Here is a 26,413-nt window from a genome sequence, read left to right as displayed (position 1 = left end):
ACAAGAGGGGATGTCCCGTTCGCCCAGCCTGGCAATGCCCCCAGGGCCGGCTCTAGGACCTGTGGGGTCCGATTCGAATACCCGGCGGCAGTCCGGGTCTTCAGCGGCACTTCGGCGGCGGGGGGGGGTCTTTCACTCGGAACTGGGTCTTCCGCGGCACTGAAGGACCCTTTGCCACTGAAGTGCCGCTGAAGACCCGGAGCGGACCGCCGCCGGGTGAGTAAAAAAAATTAAAAAATTAAAACGGTGCCTAAGGCGCAGGGCCCTCTTAGGCGTGGGGCCCGATTCCGGGGAATCGGGGGAATCGGCCTAAAGCCGGCCCTGCATGCCCCCAGCCCACTCTCTGGGCCACTCCCCCAGCCCTGTGTTCAGTCTGTGTTTGGGGCCTGCTTCCTCCAGCCGCCACACCAACGCCTGCCCAAGATGCACAGCCAACCCGCAGCACCTTGGCCCAGTGCCAACCTGGGCCCTGCAGCCCAGCCCTTGTCTTCCCCGGGCAGGGCTGTGTGGTCCCCGCTCCAGTGATTGCTCATGTGTATTCCACAATAGGTGATTCCAAGCTATATCTGTTGGATGTGGGTAGGAGTTCACAAGTTCCCAGGATGGAAGACAGCCGAACCTGGCATCTTCCCTGGTCTGGGGGACGATTGCATAGTGCGAGGTGAACGTGTGAACCCAAGACCACGTGGTGGCCCTACAAATGTCCTGGATGGGGACGTGGGCCACGAAGGCAGCCGACGAGGCCTACGCCCAAGTCGAGTGTGCCCTCATAATGGGCGGCGGCGGGACACCCGCCAGCTCATAACAGGAACGGATGCACGAAGTGATCCAATTGGAAAGCCGCTGAGTGGAAATCAGCTGGCCCCTCGCGCGCTCAGCTGAGGCGACGAACAGTTGCGAGGACTTTCTGAACAGCTTAGTCCGCTCAAGGTAGAAAGCCAGAGCCAGCCGCACATCGAGTGTGTGGAGACGACATTCCTCACTGGATGTGTGAGGCTTGGGGCAGAGGACCGGTAGAAAAATGTCCTGACCCGTGTGGTAGGCGAAGACCACCTTTGGGAGGAACACGGGGTGTGGGCGGAGCTGGACCTTGTCCTTATGAAAGACCATATATGGCGAATTGGAGGTCAGGGCCCTGAGCTATGAGACTCACCTGCCCGACGTAATTGCAACCAGGAAGGCCACCATCCACGAGAGGTGAGACCAGGAGCACGTGGCCAGAGGTTCAAATGGGGGCCCTGTGAGACAAGCCAACACCAGGTTTAGGTCCCACTGTGGGACCGGGTGTCTAGAATAAGGAAAAAGACGGTCCAAACCCTTAAAGAACCAGCCAGTCATAGCATGGGAAAATACTGTGTGCCCTTGCACCGGCGGATGGAAGGTCGATATGGCTGCCAGATGCACCTTGACTGATGAGGGCGCCAGACCCAGGGCCCTCAGGTGGAGGAGGTAATCAAGGATAAGCTGGATCGGCATGGTCACCGGGGAGACACCCTGGTCCACCACCCACCTAGAAAACCGTGACCACTTTGCCAAATAAGCGCGGCGAGTGGAGGGCCATCTACTTTCGAGGAGGACGCACTGAACTTGCTCTGAGCACGTCCTTTCCTCGCCACCTAACCACTGAGCAGCCACACCGTGAGGTGAGGAGCCGCTAGGTTGGGATGGAGGAGGCGGCCCTGGTCCTGAGAGAGCAGGTCCATGCGGAGTGGCAACGGCCATGGCTGAGCTACCGCCAGGCCTGTGAGGGTCCCGTACCAATGCTGCCTGGGCCACACCGGGGCAATCAGGAGGACCTGGGCCTTGTCCGACTTTATCTTCTCCAGGACCCTGCTGATTAGAGGGAATGGGGGAAAGGTGTAGAGAAGCCGGCCTGACCAGGACAGGAGAAAGGCATTGGAGATAGCGCTGCCCCCCCAGACCCTACCTGGGGCAGAACCGGGGGCATCGTCGGTTCTGCCGAGTTGTGAATAGGTCCACCTAGGGAGTTCCCCACCTTCGGAAGAGCCGGTGGGCCACTTCCGGGTGGAGGGACCACTCGTGTTGCGAGGAAAAGTCCCTGCTCAAGCGATCCGCCCTCTCGTTCCGGGCGCCCGGTAGGTGGAAGGCCTTCAGGTGGATATTGTGGGCTATGCAAAAGTCCCACAGTCTGAGGGCTTCATGGCAGAGGGCTGAGGATCGGGCCCCGCCTTGCCTGTTGATATAGAACATCAAGGCCGTGTTGTCCTTGAGGACCCTGACTATCTTGCCCTCCAGGTGCGAGCGGAAGGCCATACACGCCAGCCGTACCACCCTGAGCTCCTTGACGTTTATATGTAGGGTCAGTTTGAGCCAACCACAGGCCTTGGGTCTGAAAGTTCCCCACTTGGGCCCCCCAACCCAGGTCCGACGCATCGAGACTAGTTCCAACAACGGGGCCCTGTCCCTGAATGGGATCCCTTGGAGCATATTGTTTGGGGCAGACCACCACCGTAGGGAGGCGATCACAGAGTCCGGCACGGTGAGGACCTTATCCATCCTGTCCATTGCCTGGGAGAACTTTGAGGCCAACCAGAGCTGGAGGGGCCTCATCCTGAGTCTGGCGTGACGGACCACGTACGTGCACACCAACATGTGACCCAAGAGTTGCAGGCAAACCCTGGCAGTTGTCACTGGGAACCTTGTGATCGAGTCGATAAGACCTTTCAGGGTCTCGAATCTGTCTGGTGGGAGAGAGGCCCTGGCTGACACTGCGTCCAGGAGCGCCCCGATAAACTCTATGAGTTGGACTGGGACTAACGTGGACTCGGTATTGTTTGCCCACAGGCCCAAGGTGGTGCACGTGGGCAGGAGGAGCATCACGTGATCCCTCACCTGCGACCGGGAGGTGCCCTTGACAAGCCAATCGTCCATATAGGGAAATATCTGGACCCCCCGTCGTCTGAGATAGGCCGCCACCACCGACATACATTTTGTAAACACCCTGGGGGCAGTGGACAGACCAAACGGGAGGATCGTGAATTGGTTATGATTCTGTCCCACCACGAAATGGAGGAAGCGCCTGTGCCGCTCGAATATGTGGATGTGGAAGTATGAGTCCTGTAGATCGAGGGCAGCGTACCAGTCCCCAGGATCCAGGGAGGGGATGATGGAGCCCAGGGAGACCATGCGGGACTTGAGCTTCACCATGTACTGGTTCAGACCTCGGGGCAGAGTCCAGGTGGATTGCCCTCGACGCCGACCAGACTGTCTGGCTGGGTCCCGTCCGTCCGGGACTCGCGGCACCGCTCGTCCTCAACGGGCGGACCCGTGATGACGAGATGCCAGTGATCGACGCCCGGGGTTGCGATGTCTTAGCAAAGACTTGGAGCGGGAGTCTGAGCAGGAACGGCATTGACGATCGTGCCATGACCGACTGCGGTACCATCTCCGAGATGAGGACTGACAGCAACGCCCGCCGTGGTCCCATTGATATTCGCTCCTTGAGGACGAGCGGTGCCGTGAGTCCCGGACGGACGGGACCCAGCCAGACAGTCTGGTCGGCGTCGAGGGCAATCCACCTGGACTCTGCCCCGAGTGGTCACTGGGCGGTGATCGGTGTCGGGAACATTCCCTCGACCGAGACCAGTACTGGGCCGGAAGCGACTGTGGAGATCCCAGCGGCAGCTTGCCTCTGGAGTGCGGGGCTGACATCGACGGTGCTCCGGGCACCAGCATGAACATGACATCCCGGGCCACCTGGAGGGCTTCACGTGTAGATGGCATCCGGACATCTGGAGAGGCCTGTTCTAAAGGGACCGGGCTACTCCGCCCAACTTGAGTTGGAGGCCTGGGGCCCAGTGGGGATCGAGGACTGCCCAACATGGGCCAAGCCTCTGTCCCAGACTTCCCTCGGTGCTGCTGCGAAGAGGGAGTCTTCCTGGCCCTCTTGGTGTGCCCTGTGGACGGGGAGCGGTGCCAGCTGGTTGGTGGCACCGGAGGGTCGCCGCGTACTGACGCCGCGGTGCCGGGTACTGGTTCGGAGCGGCGTGCCAGTGTCGGGGTCAGTGCTGACTCCATCAGGATGGCCCGGAGCCTAATGTCCCTTTCTCTTTTGGTCTGAGGCTGAAATGACTTGCAAATCTTGCATCTTTCGCTGATATGGGTTTCTCCCAAGCAGCGCAAACAGTCTGTGTGTGGGTCACTTCTTGGCATAGAACGCCTACAAGAGCCGCACGACTTAAACCCCGGGGTGCGGGGCATGCCCTGGCCCGGGCTCACTGACTAACTAAACTAACTAAACAGCTAACTAACTAACGCTGAACCAACGAACAGTTCTGGGGATAAGCTACAGCAAAGCTGGAGCAGAGCAGTTCTGACCCACCTTCACTGGCGGCAAGAAGGAACTAAGGGTGCGGGGAGCGTGCGGCTCCCCTTATACCGTGCCAGGCAGGCGCCACTCCAGGGGTTGCGGGGACACTCCCCCCGCATGGGTACTGCTAGGGGAAAAACTTCCGGCACCGGTGCACGTGGCGAGCACGCACACCTATTGTGGAATACACATAAGCAATCACTTGAAGAACATTTAACATATTTAACATTCTACATCTACTTCTTTATACAATACATGACAATATTCATTAAAACACTACATAGGGGCATTGTGAGAGGCTGAGTAACAGCCCCAGTGAGCAAAAACCTCACTGCAGCACAGTGACAGCCCAACCACCCTTGAGCGTCCCGGACTGACTGGATTTCCCATGCTGGAGGGGAGAGCGAGTCTGCGGGGCTCATGTGCTCCAGCCAGGGAGATGGTTTGGGTAAGAGCTCCACCCTGACAAAATCAGACCTAGCCCGGGGCCGGGGGGAGGGGGGGAGCAGGAAGGGGGAGCAGGCTCAGGCCCCCACTTGCCCTGGCTCAGGGCAGGGGCGGCTCTAGGCACCAGCAAAGCAAGCACGTGCTTGGGGCAGCCCATTTGCAGGGGCGGCAGGATCCAGCATGGGAGCTGAGAACCAACAGGGGGCCCTGGGAGCTGTAGTTCCTTGGTTAGCTCCCTGCCTATAGAGCCAGCCCTGGAGCAGGGAAAGAACTACATTTCCCAGCATTCCCTTGGCCACTACCAACAGGAAAGAGGGGGAGGGAGTGAGGTAGCTGAGACCTCATGCTGCAGCCTGCTGTGAATGGAGAGCTGCGCTGTGAGTAGGGATACCATATTTTAACATTCAAAAAATAGGACATTCCACAGGGAGGGAGGGTAGCCCCACCCTGCCCCCATCCACTCCCTCCGACTGCCCCCCACAGAAACCCCAACCCATCCAACCCGCCCTGCTCCCTGTCCCCTGATCACCCCTGCCCCTAACGGCCCCCCAGGACCCAACCCCCTATCTAAGCGTCGCTGCTCCTTGTCCCCTGATTGCCCCCTCCTGAGACCCCCCCCAACTTCTGCCCTAGGACCCCACCCCCTACCTGTCCCCTGACAAACCCCCGGGACTCCCATGCCTAGCCAACCACTGCCTGTCCCCTGACTGCCCCCCCCAACCCCTGACCCATCTAACCCCCCCTTCTCCCTGCCCCTGCCTGCCCGACTGCCCCCCCGAACCTCCGCCCCATCCAACCCCCCAGCCCCCTTACCGTGCCACTCAGACCAGCGTGTCTGGCTCCGCGCAGTGCCAGACACACTGCTGCATATGTGCTCCCCCGCGGAGCCACAGTCCCCCCCCAGCACCTGCCTTCCAGATTTGAACACCTCAAAATTCAGGAGTGCTCAAGCTCAGTTTGGGCAGTTGTTACTTCATTTCTCCCAAATCAAATATACTGATCCACTGTAACTTGCTGTAGAAAAAGTAGGATAAAATTGAGCAAGAAATGCTTCCCAGTGGTTATTAGGACTGGAATTGCTATTTTCAACAGCCATTGCCTTTTTTGTTTGTTTGTTTAAAAGGAAGACAGTGATATTGCATTGGCAAATTCCCCATAGAAAGAAAGAGTGGAATAAAAGAATAATAAAGGCACCTCAACTTTTCCTCATTTATGTAGGACAGTCTTATAATATGCATCCAGATATCCTCCAATCACACAAGCTGAAAATTGTTCCACTTTACTGCAGTTCTGTAACCATGCGGGAACCAATCCTGTCTGTGTTCTGTGCACATCTAAAATTCCTGCTGAATGACTTGTCGTGGGAGCGAGTTACCAGTGACCCAGGGCTGTGGCGGAAGGAGGGGTGCAGGTGGGGGTGGGAGAGAGCCCAGGGCTGGGGCGGCAGGAGGTGTGTGTGGGGGGCAATGGTGGGGGGGAATGAGGGAGCCCAGCGCTGGGGTGGCAGGGGGTGTGTGTGGGGGGGAGAGCTCAGGGCTGGGGCAGCAGGGGTGTGCGGCGAGGAGCCCAGGGCTGGGACTGGGGGCAGCCAAAATTTTTTTTGCTTGGGGCGGCAAAAAACCTAGAGCCGGCCCTGGCTCAGGGTTAGTCCTTGTCCCTAGCATTGAATTGGGGTGTAGTGGGTAGGAAGCACTGGCTGCTAACCGATGGCCCAACGTGTAGCCCTTGGCTTCTCTGCCCGAGGGTTTGTGTGTCCCATGCGACCTCTCTTTGGGCCCCTCAGGCCCATCCCCTGGGCCCTGCCAGTGGAACCAGGATGCGCCAGATCAGGGTTAGTGTTAGAACTGGTGCAGAACTCAGCGTTTGGGGAAAAAGCAGAAGAAAGGAACGTTTTAATTTCATTAGCTGTTTCCTGGTGGGGGGATTAAATGAAAATTTCAATGTGATAATTGTCAAAGTGGGCCTCGCATTTGGGTGACCCCCCCTTTGCCTAGACGAATGGGGCGGGAAAAGCAAAAAGGGCTTTCCCCACCCAAATGGAACAACAGTTTTAGATTTTTTCATCTGGCCCAGCCCATGTCATGAGCATTTCAAACGCGCCAAACCAGGAATGTTCCCCAATTAATCGAAAGTGAGCGCCCCCCCAAAGTCTGACATTTTTCATTTTGAATTCTTTTTGCGAAGGAAACTGCTGTGAGTTTTGCAGTGTTTTGCTTTGTTTGCAGCTGCTTTTTTCCAAGCAATTCTTTTGCATGCAGAAACAGCCCACCTGCATGGTGCTGGCCCAGCCCTTTGCCTTGGGAGCAGCTCTGAGCCTCCCTGCCCAATACAGACAGGTCGTGCTGCTCTCTTGGGGGTGTCACCGTCTGTTGCGGCGCAGTGGAGAGGGGGGTCCCCTCGCCGGCGTTTGCCCACAGTGTCACTGCATAGACATGTGCTAACCAGCTGTTTAGAAGTGGAGTCTGAGGTGTATTACACCCACTGCTGCCCTCTACTGGATGGGATGGGCTCTGCCCCAGGGTTTGTCATCCTCTAGTGGCTGAGTGGTGAATTGTCTCCTCTAGTTCGCTGAGCTTGGAGCAGGCTTGCCTGAGTGCTACACCTGATGCCACACACATGCTTAGCCGAGGACCGTGGTGTCTGGCTGCCCCGCTGCCGTTAAGAATCATTGCTGGCATCAAACCCTGGACCATCAGCACTAAAAGCCTGGGTTGCTATTATGTGAGGTAAAGGAACAACTCCATCCATTAGTAGCAATAGTAGACTCTTATCCTCCTATGGGAGCAGCCACTAGAGGGGGACTCAAAACACAGTGCGCCGGTTGGGTTACATGTGCACTGGCACAGCTGGACAGTGGGTTGCTCTGATCACGAGAGAACTCCCACTAGCTCAAGGCCCTTTTAGTCAGAACAGGCCGAGAGAAGGCCGAAGAAAGAGGCAGAATCTCCATAAACAAAGCCAGTGTTTATTAGTTTGTTCCCAGCCACAGGAAGTTCACATTACAGGTGTGATGTGCCTTGGAGCTCAGCCTTGCTGCCTGCTCCGCTTCCGTTACATTCGCCATTTACAACTATTTACACCAGAGAGCAGATGCGCTTGGTCTGAACCGGCGCCGGCAGCTGTCCCATGGGGTGGGGGGCGAGGGGAATGGATGGGCAGGGCCCTGGCATGTACCTGTCAGTACACACCACATGAGCCATGGGCCACTCAATCACAGAAGTGGCCCACTTGGAAGTGGTTAACACCAGGCATTAGCAGCACTGGGAAGCAAAGGGCACAATTCCTGTCTTACTGGTTTGGCCTGGCAAGGGTGAGCTCTCCCTGCCTATCCCTATGCACCATGGTGTACCCTTTTGAGTCTCAACTAGCTGGGAGCAAAGGGGCGGGGCTCTCAGGGCCTGACTTCCTGCTTTGGAATTTGCATAACTGACCCCAGGATGCTTTGCTCCCTTACCCATCTGCTCGGGGGGAGCGGAGCCCTAAGGGGTGTGTGTGTGCGTAAGGAACTTGGCATTGTTATCTCAGAGGAAACCAATGGGTGACTCTCGGATGCCTGTCATGTGAATAGAGATGGGCACTGCCCCTGGGCGCCCGGGCACTCTGACTGTGGTGGAATTGCAGGGTGAAGTGTGTCCTAGCATGATGACCCTGTCACATGTTCTTCCCTCATCTGAAATCATGGGCAGTTATCTATAGTATTGTCCAGCTTTCACTACAGACCTCTATGGGGCTAGACACTAATTTCTATAGCCCCATGTGCTTACCATCTAGGGCAGCTGGTTCCAACCCCAGAAAGCCAGGAGTTGCTTGGGGAGAGCTGATCTTTACGCTATTGTCTCCCCTGCCCGGGGAGAGTCAGCACTTAGTGCAGTGAGTACTGCCCTGGCTTCCATCTGCCCCTGCCAGGTGCCTGGCTCTACCAGTGTGCAGTGCCAGGGCTGGCTGTGGGTGTGGCTGTGCCCACACATCATGGCTCGGGTGGGGCAGTGATCCTCGTGGCTAATGGTGCCTTTTCCCAGACTGGCACCCAGTCCTCTTTGTGTCCCCAGCTCTCGGGCCAGCCCCCTCGCCCTGAGCCTGAGTAACCTTCCTGTGCGCTGTCTGGAGGGCAGTGCCTGCCCTGCTTGGTCCCGCTGCTCCAGCCTGCCTGGATTGCCCCAGTGGGCAATGCTGCAGCTGCTAGCGGCCATGGAGTGCCCGTGTGCGCTGGGACTATGCCACGCTAGTGGGCGGATGGGCACCTGACTCTGGAGGGGCCAGGGCCAGATCCTCAGCTGGTGGGAAGGGGCGAAGCCCCACCAATACCCACGGCAGGCCATGACGCTGCGCTGCTTTGCACCAGCCACGGACTTGGCCTGAACTATTGGGGTGGTGTGGGCAACATGCCAGCGGCTCTGTGATCCCATGAGCTGGGCCCCCTGCTGAATCCAGGGCTGAGGTTGGCCCCTAGTGGTGACCCCAGGCAGCACAGGCTGGGAGCGGGGGAGCCAGGGTAAACCCCAGGCTCTGTCTCTCCCCACCAATTAACAGCCCCTTCAGGCAGGTGCTTTGAGCACAGGCCTTAAAACCCCTACGGCAGCAGCAGCAGCCAATGCCTGCCCCAAGCATCTGGAGTCCAGCTCCCAGGGCAATTTCGGCGTCCTGACTTAAGCTGTGGGGCAGAGGCACTATTGTAACTGCCCCACCCCGAGAGGTGACTGAAGTGCCTCTGTCGGTCCAGTTTGCAAAGCACTCTGGGGTCTGCCAGGGTGAGTGTGGCTGTGGCCACTAGGCCTAGGGATTGAATGCAGGCAGTGCTCTCAGCCAGTCAGCCCCTGCCCATGACCCCTTTTTTCACCCCCCATCCCTCTGGCTCCCTCCCTGCATACACTCTTCCCTAGCTCCCAGTCCCCATGACTGGGACAGTGCAGCTGCCAGGAAACCCACTACACAGCTCCCACACATGGTCCAGTGCAGCGACCACGTGTCCCAGGACTCCACTACCCACAATGCCTCACAACTCAATACTGACACTCCTTCCTTGCTCCCCCCCCCATCATGAAGCCACACAGCAGAGAGGCTGCTGCTGCCAGGTCCAGCAGCAGTGGGGCCATGGCTTAATAAATAATGAGAAGTAATCAGATGGGGAAACTGAGGGGAGTGACTTGCCCAAGTCACTCAGTAGAGGGGACCGGGCTGTCCAGGTACCCGTCTGCCTCTTCTCCCCGACTTGCCTCGCTCCATCCTCCTACTCGCTCTGTCCTTTCCTCGCTTCACCCCGCCTGCCGAAAGGAATTCTTCCCACCTCTGTGTGGGGGGGGACGGGGGCGGAGTGTCTGCCCCAGCCATTCCTGGCCCCTATGCCCAGTCTCCCTAGTACCCTCCGAGGTGCCACCGCAGCAGAGCCCAGGAAGGGGCATGCCTGCTGGGTGCAGCTGGCACCAGAGGAACACGGCTGCAGCTGACATCCTCACCCCTTCTGCTTCCTGAATCCCTGACTTAATCCGGCCACAGAGCCTGCTTTTTATACCACCGCAGCTCCACCCCCTGGAGGGCATCACATCATCCACCAATCAGCCCAGGCTGAGCCTGTGATATCATTCCCAGACATACCCCTCGCAGGAGTGACGCGTGGCCAGCGGCGGGTGGAAAAGCCTGGCCTTCTAGCCTCGACCCCACCGGGTTTAGCCCAGCGATGGCGCCTCCCTGGGCATTTGAGAGGCACCCAGCCTGGACAGTCCCGCCAGGAGTGACGTGCCATCGGGCGTGCATGCACAATGGGTGCCAGGCTCCTGGGGACCCTGTCCCCTTGAGGGGACCACTTCCCTCTCTCCCTGCCAGTCCCCTCCTCGTCCAGTGCCAACAGGGGAAGGATATGGTCAGTGGCCAAGAAGTTCCACCCCCAGCATGGACTTCCCATCCCTAAGTCAGACACCCCCCCTTGCTCGGGCCCAGCACACATCAATGCCAAGGGCACTGGCAGGAAACAGACCAAACCCAGGCTCCCCCACCCATGCCAGGGGGAGAGGGAACATGGCAGCTCCACCAATGGCACCCCAGCTCAGAGACACCCTCCTCCCAGCTAGAGACAGCGAGCGGCCCCTCCAGGTGCCAGCACTCTGGCTTGGCATCAAGAGAACGGGCAGAGGGTTCTGCGCTGGCCAGCATCAAGAGCTTCTGGTTTGATGAGGGACCGGGGGAAGGGATCTTACCCTAGCCCCACCCCCATGCTCGGTGCCTGCCTTTTATTTTACAGTACCATAGAAGTTAGGAAGAGAAAAGGACAAGCTGCTGGCCAGGGTGCCTCTGGGAACCTGGCTATCTTACCCAGAGGGCCATGGGGTAAAGGGGTGGGACCACGTCTCCCATGGACTATGTACAACCTACAAATAAATACTGTCTTGAAAGGGAGGGGGGGAGTGTGTGTGTATATATATATATTTATATATATATTTATAGATATTTTTAATATTAAAAGGGGGGAAAAATATAGCACTGTTATTACAAAGTCCCTGGCGGCGGTTTCATGTGAGCTGGTCCACGTCTGGCTGGTGATTCCGGCGGTTTCGAGGCTTCTTCTCGTCCTGCAGCTCCTTGGCTTTGAGGCTGGCCAGTGCCTCCTTGTGGCTTGAGGCTGCATGCCGCCAGTAGCCCTGGCAATACTGGTTGATGAGTCCCATTTCAGGCTGGGTGAGGAGCTGCACCAGGTCCTGGTAGTGGGGGCCGGGGGCACCAGGGAGGCCAGCCCGCATGCCCAGCGCGGAGGCGGAGACGTCGCCGTCAGCCTGCAGGGCGGGCGCCTCTGACTGGAAGAGCACGCTGTGCACGGTCTCGCTGCTCAGCACGTGCAGCTGCACCTTGGCCACCGTGTGCTTGAAGTTGTTCTCGGTGGCCGTGCAGGAGTAGAGACCGCTGTCTGAGAGCTGCAGGGAGCGCAGGAGCAGTCCCTGGTCCGTCCGCAGCACCCGGTCCTCCATGCGCAGCTGGATGGGAGAGAGGCCAAGGGCCAGAGCGTTAGAATGGGTGAGACGCAGCCAGGCATGGGGGGGTCATCAGAGGAGGGGAGGGGGAGACTAGAGACAGGCCCCATGCAAGCCTCCCCCACCGCCTCAGTCCCAACCTGCAGCCCTCGTTATGCCAGCCTGGCCCTCTGCCCCAGACAGCAGGCAGTGGGCTGCAGGGCCTTTCCCTCCAGGCACCCCCCAGCTCCGCGCCCTCCTACCTCTTTCCGCCGGTCGCTGTTGTCCTTCTGGAGCAGCCACTTGACGGTGGCCTGCGGGGAGCGGGGCTGGCACTCCAGGAAGGCCGTGCTGCCCTCCACCCCATACTGGATGGCCTCCACCGTGTTCTTGTTGGCTGGAGTGGGGCAGAGGAGACAGGAGGTCGGGCAATGGATCGACACAACGCTGCGAACCCGACCCTACTCACAGAGTTGGGAGAGCCATTGCCTCCAGCTGCCTGTCCTCACTAAGGGGACTGCAGCATCCTCTGCACTCTATCTACCTCCAGCCGACCAGTGTATGCATTCGGCCCTCACTCTGCTCCATCCCTCTATCCACCCACCCAGCACATCCATCCATCCACCCACCCAACATATCCATCCATTCATCCACCCACCCACCCAGAACATCCATCCATCCACCCACCCAGCATATCCATCCATCCATCCACCCACCCCATCCATCCATCCACCCATCCAGCACATCCATCCATCCATCCACCCACCCAGCACATCCATCCATCCACCCACCCAGCATATCGATCCATCCATCCACCCATCCATACATCCACCCAGCACATCTATCCATCCACCCACCCAGCATATCCATCCATCCCTCTATCCACCCACCCACCCTATCCATCCATTCCTCCATCCACCCACCCAGCATATCCATCCATCCATCCATCCATCCACCCACCCACCCAGCATATCCATCCATCTATCCATCCCTGTACATACACACCCATCCATCCATACATCCCTGTACGTACATACAAACCCATCCATCCATCTCTGTATACACACACACACACACACACACACACACACACACACACACATCCATCCATCCATCCTTGTACATACACATCCATCCATCCATCCAACCTTGCAACTCATTTATCGATCTGGACATCTAATCGACGTATGTCATATCCCCACCCCGCCTTTCTCCATCCCCTGTGTCCCGGACGTACCCGCCATGGGTGTGAGGAGGGGCAGGGTGGCCGGCCGGCCCTACTCACCGTTGGAGTTGTAGCCCCGGCACTGGCGGATGGGGTTACCGTGCCGGACATCCTGGCGCCTGCTCCGCCTGTGGGAGGGGGAGAAGGCACAGATGGAAAGTTGCTCACAGTCTCCGGGCACCCCCAACCACCTGGGGCAGCCCCATAGGTGGAGATTGGCTGCATCATGCGGGCTTAGTCATCCCCCTCCAGGTACCATGGGGATTGGGGTGGAGCCCCAATTCTGCCTCTCATCAAAGATACTGAGTCCCCTGCCCCCACACACTGCCTCCCAGCGCCAGCGCCCTGTTGGCAAACCCAGCCAGTGAGTACGAGAACCCATGTGGGGCGCAGGAGCCCCCCGTATAAAAGCCCCTTCCTCTAGCACTGCCTGGCCCTGTGCTGGGCCCCCGGTATAACTGCCCCCACAGCACAGCTGGGCCGTACCTCTTGGAGGATGCTGAGTAGCGGGAGCAGGCCTTGCCGTCCCAGGCGCAGTAGGGGTCCCTGGCCAGGCAGCAGTCGGCACAAGCCTCCCCGTACACGTCGCAGCGGTGCAGGGCCAGGTGGGTCACTCCTATGGCCGAGGCCACGTACAGCTGTTGCTATGGGGGGCAAAGAAGACATGGTGAGATGCCCCCTTGCTGCAGACCCTGCACTGTCCCAGGTGCCAAACCCACCTGTCTTCCCTTGGCCTGGGCGCCCCAAGAGAGGCTGGGATCAAGGAGGGGCTGCCTCTCTGAGAGCGCAGCACTTGTCCGGAAATGGGCGGGAACTCCCCCCTCCCAGCAGATCCCCCCTCCCCGGAGCTGGCTGAGGCAGAGCAAGCGGGTTTCTGGGGCGCCCCGCGCATCTCCCTCCAAGCCGGCCCCCCGATGCTCCCGCAAGCGGGGCTGGGAGCTCAGATCTTTGAGTGGCCCTTCCCCCGCCCGCCCCTGCGAGTTAGCGACGGAGCCCATCTGAAGGTGGAAGCCCCTGGGACACTCGGAGAGTCCCTGTCCGACTAGGAACATGTGGACTCTCCGTCCCTCCTCAGCAGGCGGGAGTGCCATGGCTGGGCTGGCGTCTGCGCCGGGTGGACAACCCCCGTGAGGACCCCACCTCCTGCAGCGCACCACCCCAGCTTACCCTCTTGGAGGAGATGGTCATGGTCTTGATGGGGGCTGGAACCTGGAATGAGAGCACGGGAGCACAGTGGTTAGTCCGGGCCACTCAGCCCCCTTGGAGCTGCTCCCAATCACAGGGAGCAAAGGGCTGAGAGAGTCAGAAACAAATCCATTGACATCAAACCCCCTCCCTGGAGCAGCCACACATGCCCCGGGGAGCCAGGGCTCCAACCCCGGCCCCTTAGCGCCGGGAACAGGCTGCTGGCACATGATCTACTGGAGCACTCCCTCAGCAAGCTGCAGTAGCAGGGCTCTTATCCTTCCTGTGGAGCCAGCCAAATGGCACGCTCACCTCCTGCCACTGACCATGCCGGAGGTCAGTGCCGACAGAAGCCGTGGGCCCTGTGATGCCCCCTACTGACACCAGCAAGTGCTGGATCAGGGCCCAGGTGCCCGCCGGGAAGCCACAGATGAGGCTGCAGTGGCGGCCTGCTGCACATGGCCGCTGCAGCAGCGGGAGGAAGGGAGGTTCCTCCAAGCGGGGGCGAGGGAGGGAGAACTGTCCCAGGCCAGGGCGGGGGAAGGGGGGCACAGCAAGGCCTGAGAGCGCAGTGCGTGCAGGGCCCAGGAGGCGTTACCTTGAACACTTCCACCTCCTCCAGCATCAGCTCCTCGGTCTCCAGGTCGTCCTTGGGGAGGACGATCACCTTCTGGACTGTGCCGCGATCTGCAAGGCACAGCCGGCACTCAGCGCCACGCGGGATGGACCCTTCCACCCTGCCACAGCCTGGGGCGCGGGGCCATGCCGATGGGGATGGCATGGGAAGGGAGAGGCCAACCTGCCATCATGGCTTTATAAACACGCCGAGGCTGGATCAGCACGAGGCTCTTAGCCAGCACAGGGCTCCGGGTCCTGGACTGAACCCTAGAGCCACAGCTTCATCTTCCCTGGGAGGATCCACCAGCCCTGGAGCTGCCCAGGGACACCGGCAGAACCGCGGTGCTCGGATCTCTCCAGCAGCCGCTGCGCCTGACTGGGGATCTCTGAGGCGAAGCCTCCACTGGAGTGCCAGGGGGAGGCGGGGGCCCTGCAGGCAGTACCAGCAGGAGGAACTCACAAAGCTGCCGGCGTCTGCTCTGACTTGGATGTGAGCCCCAGAGATGGGCCCCGCACACATGGGGAGCTGCAGAACGTGCTGCTCTAACTAACGCGTGCACATGGCACTGGCTGGCCCCTCACCCGCGGGCCGCCAGCGCTCCACAGCACATGCCGCTGACTGGGGGAGGGACAGCCCAGCTCCCGTCACTCAAACCAATTGCCTCTGGGGGGAGTGCAGCGGTGGATGAACAGAACATAGCTGCGCAATGCAGAGTGAGGCTGGTCTGGGACTCCAGTCCTGGGCCTGGGGAAAATTGGCTGGCAGGCAGGGCTGCCCAGGCAGCGAGGACCCCCGCGTCCTGCCGGGCACCCCACCCTCGGCAGTGCAGGGGCACAGGTGCGGGAGCTCCTCACTACCATCAAGTGCTGCCGGCGCAGTCATCTGCATCCAGGCACCAGCCCGATCCCCCCTCGCCATCGCACAGGCCTGCTGCAGGCCCTGCTGGCGACCCCCCAGACCCTTGGGGGAAGGAACAGCTGAGTTCTGGCAATTCGTTACACCGATGGTGGGGCAGGGAGGAAATTCCCTAGCGGGCGGGACAGGTGGTGGGGGAATTTGGCCAGGCTGCCATGTGCAGGGGCGACTGAGAGAACAGCTGGCCAGGAGGCAGCGCATCCGTTAGCTAACGGGATCTTTCTGGGTCATTAGCGTTCCCTGCCACCTACGTGGTGGCACTGGCTGGGCTCCCCAGGCTGGCTGGCAGCCAGGGGCTTGGCTCCCTGAGAGGGGCCGAGGCAGCGCCGGCCACTCTGCCACAACGAGACCACCAGTTAAACAAGCCTCTCTGCCCCCAGGCTGGCTCCCGGGGGCCTGGCACAGACCCTGCCCCCGCGGCCCCAGATGGCCCAGGCCCCACGTGGCCCAGCAAGCGCCAGGCTGCCTAGCACGGGGTGGCTGGGGTCTGCCCAGGGCGTCATCCTGGCACAATCCCTCCACGAGGGGTGGGGAACCGACAGCCAGCGCAGACCCTGCCCCGCCTGCAGCCCCGCTTGGTGCGGCCCAGTTCTGGCGGCTGAGTCCCTGCTGAGGGCACCACAGTCTCTGGGGACTGGGAGCTGAACCTGACCCCACGCCAGGAGCCTGGAGGGGCTGGACACTCACCTCCAGATCCCCACACCCTCCCCGGCTCTGTGCCATGCTGGAGTCACCACAGGGCACCCACTCCATTCATCCTGAACAGACAGCCTGGCCTCGATTGCTGCACCCCCGGAACGGGCTCTGGGGCAGCCCCTGGGTTTGGGGGACTCCAGATGGAATTCTCTGCCAGGCTCCTCTGTCAATGAGCTGGTCGCCAGGCACGTCTGACGGGGAGAGCGCGGAGCGCAGCCCTGGCAACGCTGACCTGGCGAGTCGGCCCAGAGCAGGGCTAAGCTCCCTGCCGTGCCCAGTGCCGGGCAGCATGCCCTCCCGCATGGCCCGTGTGGGTCCATGTTGTGTGTGTCTCCAGCGCACGTCTGCGGGTACCTGTGCCCAGGAAAAGCACCTCATAGCGCCCGTCGGCTGCGTCCACCTGGTCCACGGCCACGGTGGTGAACTTGTAGTGCACGTTGCTGCGCACTACCAGTGGCTGGCGGTGCACGGGGTACACGGCATGGTACATCAGCGGGTGCGAGCGCATGAAGTTGATCACCTCGTCTGGATAATCCTTGGTCGACTTCATGGAGGGGGTGAAGGTGCCTCCTGGGCACTGAAACACAGAGCGGGCAGGTAAGACACCAGCCCCACCCCACGGCCCGACCTCCCTCCTCCCAATCACGGCCCAGCTTCCCTCCTCCCAATCACGGCCCGGCCTCCCCCCGCTCCCCACCCGTGGCCTGGCTTCCCCCCACCCTACCCCATGGCACGGCCTCTGCTCTGTCCCCTGAGGCATGGTTCCTCCACCCCACCGCATGGCCCGCCTCCCAATGCACAGCCACCATCCCACCGCATGGCACGGCTCCCCCATGTCCCCAGGGCATTGTTCTGCCCACGTCTCCCTTCCTGAAGGCACCGGCACACCCATCCTGCAGCCAGCATCAGGTGCCACGAGACCCCGACCCACAGCCACCATCTCACTTGTGCCCCATTCGTGGGGAGCCTCTGACTCCTCCGTTCCCCACCGCGCTGCCCCTGTGCACTGCCCCTGCCTCTGCCCAAGCCGGGGGTTGTGGTATAGGGGGAGCCTCTCCCCTGGCAGAGCAGGCTGGGTGCCCCTGGTGCAGGGGCTGGCAGAGCCCTGGCACGAGGCCAGCATGGGATGGTGCTGGGCTGAGCACCCCACACACTGACACCCTCTCTCCACGCAGCAGGCGGCCAGGCAGCCAGAGGGCCAAACTGGCCCTCGCCCAGTTCCCATGGCCCCTCTTAGTCCCTGGCTTGGCCAGAGGGAGTCGCTCTAAACCCCGTCGTGGGGCAAGTCCCAGGAGTCCTGGGGGGCAACGTCAGAGTCTCTGCACAGGGGAGGTCCCTGCCCAGACACACTCATTGGTGGGCACTTTGTGATTGTGCCCCCCACCCCCCACCTCCAGCTCCCATCACTGCAGCCATACCCAGAGGACCCCCGCTCCCCTGCTGCCGGCCCTGCCGGGTGCTCTGGCAGGAGGTCCCAATCGTACTTACGGTGCCCGGGCGTGGATAGGGCATTTTGCCCGTGTATGGCATCCACTGGTAGTTGGGTCCCTCCTTGTGGGCGAAGGGCCCGTTGAAGACCATGCGGATGTCGGCCATGGAGTACACGCACACAGCGGAGCCTTTGAACACGGATCTGGGGGTGGAGGGGGGAGAATCACGTTATCCCCAGGGGGCACCTCTGTCAGACCCACCCTGAACCCATTCCCCGCCCTGACCTGCCTGGCAGGGACCCACCCAGTCAGACTGGGACAGCACCTCGAGCTCTCTGCTCATGTGGGATCCAGAAACGCTCATCCCCAACGATCCCAGCCTGGCACGGGGGTCTCAGGGCTCCACTGGCCGTGAAGGTATGGCACAGCGATGCCTGGACATGGCTGGGGAACGGCCCCACCCAGCTGCTTTGCCTGTGATCCTGGATCTCTGCAGAGGCAGATCCGGAGGGATCCAGGTCCTCAGCAGCTGCCCAGCAGGCCTGGCCTCTCCCGCTGGGACTGACTCAGTGATGCCAGCTGACACACAGCAAGGCTGCCCACGTGCTTAATGCACCGGCCTGGGCGCCAGGATGCCTGGGTTCCATGCCTGGCTCTGCAGGACTGCGCTGTGACCCTGAGCCAGTCACTACCCTCTCTGTGCTTCAGTTTCCCCATCTGTGAAATAGTGCGTGCCTCCCTGCTGGGGGTGGGCGTGATGCTTTCCAGGGCTCTGGGTTATAACGAGTGAACCCCCAGTCAGGCTGGGATCCCCTCCTCTGCGGCAGTGCGAGACCCCCCCAGACACCCCTGCCCCCCTGCAGTGATCAGCTGGATGGGTGGGGCCGGCTTCTTTGGGAGGAAAGAGACCCCTTTGCGCCCACGAAGCCCCGGGGAGCATGGGGCTAGATAGGGAGCGCCAGCCCCAGACCCATGCCAAGATGGGTCAGAACCCAGTGTAGCCCAGGCCAGTGCCCAGCCCTGTGGGGTTCCGAACGTGGGGGAGGGGAGCCTAGAGGGAGCCCCACTCCTGGTCCTGGCGCTGGCAGGAAAGAGGGAATCTCAGGCCATGGAGCCCCTCCTGCCTGAGCTCAGACTGTGCGACGGGAGACCACACTGGAGGGGGCGCCAGGGGAAGTGGGGAATAGGGCCCAGCGGGGCACTGCTCTCACCTGGCGGGGGCTGACCCTGAACCCTCCCTGCCAGCGCCAGGACAGGCCTGAGTCAGAACCCCCTGTGCCCCGCGCTGGAACAGGTCTGACCCCGAACCCTCTCTGCTTGTGCTAGGACAGGCCTGACCCAGAACCCTCTGCCAGTGCCAGGATGGGCCTGACCAGCATGCCCTGCGCTAGGAGGGTCTTCCTCCCGAGTGTGATACCCCCCCATATCTACCCCGCTTCCCCAGCAGCCCCTGCATGTCGTCCCCAGGCCCTGCTGCAGTGCCTCTCCCCTCCACTCCCATGGAGACCCATCCCCGACCCCTCCTGGTGGGCTCACCCAGAGGCAGCGAACACGGCGTAGATGATGGGGTTCTTCACGTCCTGGGTCTGCTGGATGAACACGTCCTCTGAGGGGAGAAGAAAAAGCATCAACAGCCGGAGAGACGCCCCAGAGCTCTGCAGGGACCAGGGGACACAGGGCAGATGGAGGGAGAACAGGGGGCACTGCAGGGAGCGGGGCAGAAGCACTGGCTGTGGGGAGCTCCTGGCTACTCCAGCCTCAGCCTCTCCCATCAGGGGGTGCTGTGGGGAGCAGAGCAGGAGCGCTGGCTGTGGGGGTCTCCCGGCTACTCTAGCCTCTCCCATCAAGGGGCGCTGTGGGGACCAGGGCAGGAGTGCTGGCTGTGGGGGGCACACCCGGCTAAGCCGGGGGCACTGTTGCACAGGGGATGCTTCAGCTGCAAGGCGTGCACCAGTGGTGAAGATGCAGGCTGGGGAGAGTGCCCCTTAGGAACCAGGGGAGCCTCTGGGCACCATCTGGAATTGATCTAGGCAAGCAAAGTGCAGGGAACCAGGTGGCGATGGGACGGCGCGTCCTGCTCCCGGGTGCAGCCCATCCATCACATGCCACAGCAGGCGCTGACAAGCTATCGGGGGCTGCACTGCCTCCCAGCCTCTGGTGAGAGCAACTTCGCTGGACACCTCTGTGGAGGCTCCTGGTTGGGCAGGAAGGCCCCTGTGAGCTCCCCAGGAGGTGCTGGGGACCCAGATGTGGCGCTGCCCTGACGCAAGCGGTGCCCCTGCTCAGAGACGCTGTAGCCTGCAGTGACAGCTTGGGCAGCACAGAGGTTCTGCCCGCTACCACCTCTGGGATCTGTAGTCAGCTGTTGCCCCTCCCAGACACCTCATTGCCCGGCGCGCTCCATGGCAGCGCCCCAGTGCACCCTGCCCACCGGCCCTTACGGAGTTCATCAAAGTGCGTTTCGATCCCGTCAGGCCCCGGCACGGAGCAGATGAGCCGGGCTTTCAGGAACGTGCTCCATTTATTGACAAGGCAGCAGTGACCTCCATCGTCATTCTAAACCAGGGGGGAAAATACCATTTTCAGGCACCCGGGCAACCAGAACGTGAGCTAGGCTCGTCCTGCTAGCTTGGGCTTCCCAGCAGGGGGCACTGTGGGGAGGGGGCAGAGCGCTGGCTGTTGGGGGTTCCCAGCTACTCCAGCCCAGCCTCCCCCAGCAGGGGGTGCTGTGGGGAGTGGGACGGGGGGGCTGGCTGTGGGGGGCTCCCCGGTACTCCAGCCCCAGCCTCTCCCAGCAGGGAGCACTGTGGGGAGGGGGCAGGAGGGCTGGCTGTGCGGAGGCTCCCAGCTACTCTATTCAAATCCCAGCTTCTCCCTTCAGAAGCTCAGTCTGTAGGGGACACTGCTGGTATTCCAGTCCCAGCTGGGGGCACTGTAGAGAATGGAGCAGGAGCTCTGTCTGTGGGGAGAGCTCCCAGCCACTCCCAGCAGGGTGCGCCGTGGGGAGCCAGGTACATACCAAGCAGATGCGCCCGATGCGGGAGTAGACAGCAGGGCTCTGCGGGGCATCAGCTGATTTCTCTCGGAAGAAGAAGTAAAGCTTGTCGTCGTTCCTCTCGGCGCTGTCCGGGATGAGCTGGGCGTGAACAAACGCTGGGTCTGCAACCAGACATGCCAGCGCTGTGAGGCCATGTGCCAATGGGACAGGAGCCTGCCCTGCAATCTATTGAGAGGCTAGTACATGGCCCCATTGCCCCCCGGCTGGCAAAAGAACATGTGAATTTGTAAAGAAACACCCTTTGGCAATACCCACACACAGGGCAGTTAAAGTTGTGTGGCTCTGGAATGCTCAACAAGGCAACCTTAGTTTTTTCTTAACAGTTTTTAATGTAATATCCTAAGTTTTTAGCTAGCAATAAAGCCCGTAAAGTGGAACTAGTTAGCTAGAGAGCTCCCTGTCTTTGGGGGGAATGCACCCCCAGCATGAAGCCTCCAGGGCCTTCCCACAAGTCCCCCCAAAGGACAGACAAGTTCTCTGCAAGTGACCAGGAACGACTCCTCAGCACAAAGAACCATGGGATGTGCCACAGGCACACGGGTGAGTGAAGACACAGTAGCACAGCTTGGGCCTTGCAGTGGGGACGCTCACACCCAGACAAGGCTAACCTGGCTGCTCAGACCTAGCTGCCAAGCCCCCAGGCTAATTGCAGCGACAACGTATCCTGTGACCAATCCCTTGGAAGCCAGGGGGACTTTTGCCACTGACTCCGACGGGAGCAGTGACTGTGGTTAGGGTGACCGTGGTTAACCACCTGGCACAAGTGTTTCACTAAGGCCATAACGCAGACTGATGCCCATGTATTCTCACTGGCACGTCTCATACCATACATCAGTGGCCTACCCCCGCTTGTGTCAGTGCTCAAGGTGCTATACAAAAGTCCGATGATTTTTTTTCTTAATAATGAGAAAAGTGTATCCCCTTTTGGCCCCCAACTCTCCTTGGACTCCAAAATGGCTTGACAGTTTTTTGCTCAAACGTTTGGATATCAATTCACACGAAGGAGCCCATGCCTGGGAAATTTTAGCCCCAAAGTTCCAGCAATTTTCGAGCAACTGGAAGCAGGAGGTTAGAATGGAAACTGTCTGGCAGCTGGAAGTGGAGTGACCAGTGCTGTTCCTGCTAGAATATCTGTCCATCATCAATCAATATGCCTTCAAGCCTACAGTGACAGCTCTGCCTTCTCAATTGCAGCTACTGTGCCCAGAGGTATAATATGATCGCTCCAACTTCAGTTTACTCAGCTGTCACTGCTGCTTTGCCACAGGTGCAGGTGCTACTGGGAGAAGGCCAGGCATACCTCCCACCAGGAACCTCCCTCTGGTGCAGCGGGGAAGGGAGGGAGAGCAGGAGAGAGATGTTCTGGATTGGTTATTGCAGATGATGGGGCTGACACCCCATTCCCATCCAGACCCATCCACCTATTCCCATGCAGAACCATCTATCCCTCTATACAGACCCTTCCATCCATCCATCCAGACCCAGACCCAGACCCAGACCCAGACCTATCTACCTTTCTATGAGTTTTATTTGCTCTCTGTCCTTTGCTGTTTCTATTCCAGGACTTGGCTCTGCAATACTTGAGTTTTGGCACTTCCTCCAGACACCACATGGGCCTTCAAGGGACTCCCTGTTCCTTTGGTAAGACCCTTTCGTTGAGGCTCACATGCTGGGAGGGAATTCTTGTCCTTGCCTGATGAAATGGCCACCACTTCTTCTGGGTTTTACCAGCTTTGAAGGTGGCTGAGTACATAGTGCTGCTCACTGGTTGCCCACTTTCCAGGGATGGAGCCATGAGGGCTTGGCAGCTACTGGGTTGAATGGCCTGAATTTTGGTGAGTCTGGGTGCACATCTGCAAGTGTCTCGGATCATGCACCTGGGGAAGGTCTCTCCCTTTCAGATCGCTGCACCAGGGAAGGGCTGTCCTGGCAAAACAGGTCAGGGATGCTTCAGAGTTCCTCCTCAGCTCCAGCACTAGCCTGGTCCTTCAGTAAGAACTCCCTTCAGTAGGGCACTTCTTTGTCAGGGATGAAATTGTGACACCCGTCCTAGGCAATGGCTGGCCTTAGATGGCCATGTCCTGTCTGTAGCACTTCCCAGTCTGACATGTGTCCAGGTTCTCCTGCTCAATGAGGACAATGCCTTTGAGGGGAGAATGTAGCCAGTTGCCAATTGCTTTGCTTTGTGTTCTGGGATGATATCAACCTTCCGATTTGTTTTCCTCCTGGGTTGCCGTAACCCCCTGGTCAGCATGGGTCACAGGCCCCTCTCTGTGCCTGGTCCACACAGGAGGTGAGGCTCTCACAGCCCCAGCCTGGGCTCTAGCTCACAGTGTAGCAGCTCCTGGTTTGAGCTCTGGAGGTTCCCAGGCCAAGATGGTGGCTATCCCGTTCGCTCCTCTGGTATTTCTAGTGATCTCTTCTTATAGCTTCTCGAGCAGGGCACCCAAGGACTTAGAGCCTGGTTCTGGCCAGCACAGAGGGGAGCAGCGGTGGAATCTCTCTCTGCTCACAATGGACCAGTAGCTGCGCTCATCCATGTTCTGGAAAACTGCTGAGGGAAGGAGATGGGCCCAGCCTCAGAACTGCCCCCCGGCGCCAGCATCGCCGCGGCTCCACAGCAGGTCTCTGCGTGGGAGGCCCTCAGGATGTCTAGACCCATTGTGACCGGGGCCAGGAGGCCCGGCATTCCTGCTGGGGCCCTGACAGCAGTTTGCCATGGTGGGAGTGCCTCAGAAGCTTGCAAGGAGGCAGGCAGGCAGCGTCTCTGCGGTGTCCGCTGGAGATGGAGTGGGACGAGCGTGCATTGATGGGTCTTTGCAGAAGGATCTCTTACTGCTGGAAACACACCCAGAGCAGGGATTGCTGCCCACGAATGCCCCCAGCTGTGAGCGGGTTGGCGGTGGGAGCCCAGTGTCGCCGGATCTGCTGGCAGAGGCAGAACTGCTAGCAGGAACCAGAAGGGAGCAGATGTGCAGGCTCAGGCTCCAGGGCACCTGGAAGCAGCTCGCAGGGGTGGAAATGCCCTGGCGCCAGGCTCTGAAGGAAGAGAGTGGCAGCTCCCAGCACAGAGGCGGTGTGGGAGAAGGCACAAAGCTGAGGGGGGGTGAAGGGAAGTCGGGGGCTTGGAGGGAAGTCGAGGAAAGTTTGTCGTTCACATCACCCTGGTTAAAACGCACCTCGCCCACTACTGCCCATAGCCCCTAGGGCTGTGACTTCACCAGCTCTGCTTGGCGTATCACAGGCAAAGGGAAAACTGCACCCCCAGGCTGCCCCATGTACCTGGCACAGCCTTGCCAAGCTGGCATGAGGCCACAACTGCCTTCTACCGGGGCTAACCCATGGAGATTCTCCTGAAACACTGCAGCCGTAGCTAGAGTGCTCCACCAACTCCATGCAAGGGGGTGGGGATCTCCTGGGCGCTTGTGGGGTGTTGGCCCCACCCTGGATGCAGTGCTCATGCTACTTGAGCCCCAGAGAAGCCCCAGGAATGGCAGGCCAGAGGGCACCCAGGCACTGGGCTTTATATAGACTGCGAGGCCCTGGGCAGCATCCCACGTCCCGGAGATGCATGATGCCGCCCCATCGCCACCCGTGGCTCCCCCGGACTCACCGTTCAGCCAGCGGGAGTTGTACTGGTCAGTCCTCATGGCTGTTTGCTTGCCCATGGTGCGGAAGATGGCCGCGTCCGTGCCCATGAAGTCAATGTAGACGCCGGCATAGAGCTCCTCATCTGCAGGTGGGAAGCAGAGGTCAGCAGGGACTGGGATGTATAGGGGAGCAGTTCCTGAAGGGGGACCGTGGGGGGCCTGAGGACCCCCCAGCCCCTCCTCATGCAGACCCTTTGTCCTGCCCCCAAGCCCTGCCCAAAGAGGGAAGCTCGGGGAAGGGGCTGCTGATTGGCATGGGGGGGGGTGGCTGATGCCCTCTCCCTGACAGGATGTCCTGTGCTCCCTGGGGCAGCCCTGAGAGCAGTCCATCTCCCCTCTGGGGAGAGGGACCCCAGCTCCTTGTCAGCTCATAGACAGGTCTCCATCTGCTATGTGGTACCCAGTAGGCACTGGGATGGGGGCACTGTCCCAGGCCCGGCTGCTAGCCCCCTGCTTTGCAGCTGCTCCCCAGTGAACGAAGCAGTGCCGGGGCTAGTGTGTAAGGCAACACTCACGCCTGGAGAGGATCAGAGGCGGCCGAGGCCCCTCGAGGCCCAGGGTGGGATTAGCAGTAAGTGAGAGCTTTGGCCCACGCTCCTGGGGGAGCTCGGCACAGCTGTTGCCTATACAGGCCTGGGGACGGCAGGACATCGATACCATCCCGTGTTATTTCACTGCTCTGTCTCGCTCTCCTGCCCTTTGCAACCCCATCCCAGCCAGCCCCACCCCTCACCACCCCAGGGGCAAAGCACCACGGACACCAGGGATGCCATGCGCTGCACTGTGGCCTTGCACCTTCCAGGAGGGCGCCAGCAGTGCCCGGGGCTGCTCCTGATCAGTTGGGAGGGGGCGGGGGAGGTACAGGAAATGGGAGGTGAATGGGGAGACAGAAATAGGACAGGAAGTCGGGGTGGAGATGCTCCTAGCACATGGGGCTGACTCACCGTGGCCATTCCTACCCCAGGGTTGGATCTGACCTCGTCGAGGAAAGAGATGCCCTGGGGATTTTTCCATCATTTGTCGGTGGCCGTCAGAGCCTCTCTCACCCCATTTTCCACTCTGTTCTACCTAGGTTCGTCCCACACCCATCACCATGGCATCTGGGTGCCTCTTGCCAAGCCACAGCCCTCCAAGTCCTCACATCGGGCCAAAGTGCCCCGCTGCCTTCCCTCCCCCACACCAGGTCTGGGTTTGCTGGCCCCACAACTGCTGGGCCCTGGACTCGGATCTCTGCCTGGCTTCCTTGGGGGCAGCCACCTTCAGTGGAGCTGTAGAACACCGCCAGGCTAACGTCTCTGGGGAGGGGGGAGCAGCCACTCCGCAGCCACCTGCCCTGAAGTCCTAAACAGCTTCTCATCACCTCTCATTTTAACATTAGTCTCAAACCACCTAATATTTCCCTGGCACACAGCCAGCCCTGGCACTCAACCGAGATTGGTGCAGGTCCCTCCCCACTGCTCCGCTCCAATGCGGCTGGGCGGGAGAGCAGGGGTCTGTGGGCCACCCCCATGCAGTTGTGGTGCTGGCTAGTTCAAGGGGGTGGGGGACAGCCTAGGGAAGGCACAAAATGGGAGCTCATGGGGAGAGACTTCCCCAGCCTTGAGCAATGAAGAGTCATGGTGGAGCCTTGTGTCAGGCCAGCAGCATCTGTTTCAGGTGGGCGCCATTCCAGGTCCACACAAGAGGAACCATGTGTGCCGGGGCCGGGAAGAGAACAGCCAGCTCCCCAGGCCTCTGCTCCCTGGCTTGTCCCAGGCAAAGCCTGGACAGGAGTTCTGGAGCTCCCCCAGCCTGTGCACTCCCTGGCTTCAGCTCCCTGTAACCTGCAAGTGGCTGCTTCTCACTGGAGTGGCAAGTCCACGTGGGACGCGGTGCAGCAGTATCTGCACAAGGCGGGGCTCGCCAGCAGCTGAGAACAGG

General features: G+C 60.3%; 1 protein-coding gene across 2 annotated transcripts in view; it reads right to left on the bottom strand.

Annotated features, from left to right (window-relative positions):
- Positions 1 to 11,173: 11,173 nt before the first annotated feature.
- SEMA3F (semaphorin 3F) overlaps positions 11,174 to 26,413 on the bottom strand; it is a 104,793-nt gene continuing 89,553 nt past the window's right edge. For both annotated transcript variants that reach the window (XM_026657024.1, XM_026657025.1), the window contains 12 exons: positions 24,457 to 24,576; positions 20,805 to 20,944; positions 20,227 to 20,341; positions 19,322 to 19,391; positions 17,844 to 17,988; positions 16,710 to 16,932; positions 14,724 to 14,812; positions 14,108 to 14,149; positions 13,427 to 13,584; positions 13,001 to 13,068; positions 11,979 to 12,112; positions 11,174 to 11,739 (listed from right to left, as the gene is read on the bottom strand). In XM_026657024.1, the coding sequence (XP_026512809.1) occupies positions 11,281 to 11,739; positions 11,979 to 12,112; positions 13,001 to 13,068; positions 13,427 to 13,584; positions 14,108 to 14,149; positions 14,724 to 14,812; positions 16,710 to 16,932; positions 17,844 to 17,988; positions 19,322 to 19,391; positions 20,227 to 20,341; positions 20,805 to 20,944; positions 24,457 to 24,576 (1,763 nt within the window). In that variant the 3' untranslated portion in view covers positions 11,174 to 11,280. The remainder of the gene's footprint in view (positions 11,740 to 11,978; positions 12,113 to 13,000; positions 13,069 to 13,426; positions 13,585 to 14,107; positions 14,150 to 14,723; positions 14,813 to 16,709; positions 16,933 to 17,843; positions 17,989 to 19,321; positions 19,392 to 20,226; positions 20,342 to 20,804; positions 20,945 to 24,456; positions 24,577 to 26,413) is intronic.

Source organism: Terrapene carolina, unplaced genomic scaffold (genome assembly GCF_002925995.2).
Source record: "Terrapene carolina triunguis isolate 2854851 unplaced genomic scaffold, T_m_triunguis-2.0 Scaffold235, whole genome shotgun sequence".
Lineage (NCBI taxonomy): Eukaryota > Metazoa > Chordata > Testudines > Emydidae > Terrapene > Terrapene triunguis.
This window is presented reverse-complemented; position numbering and strand designations above follow the sequence as displayed.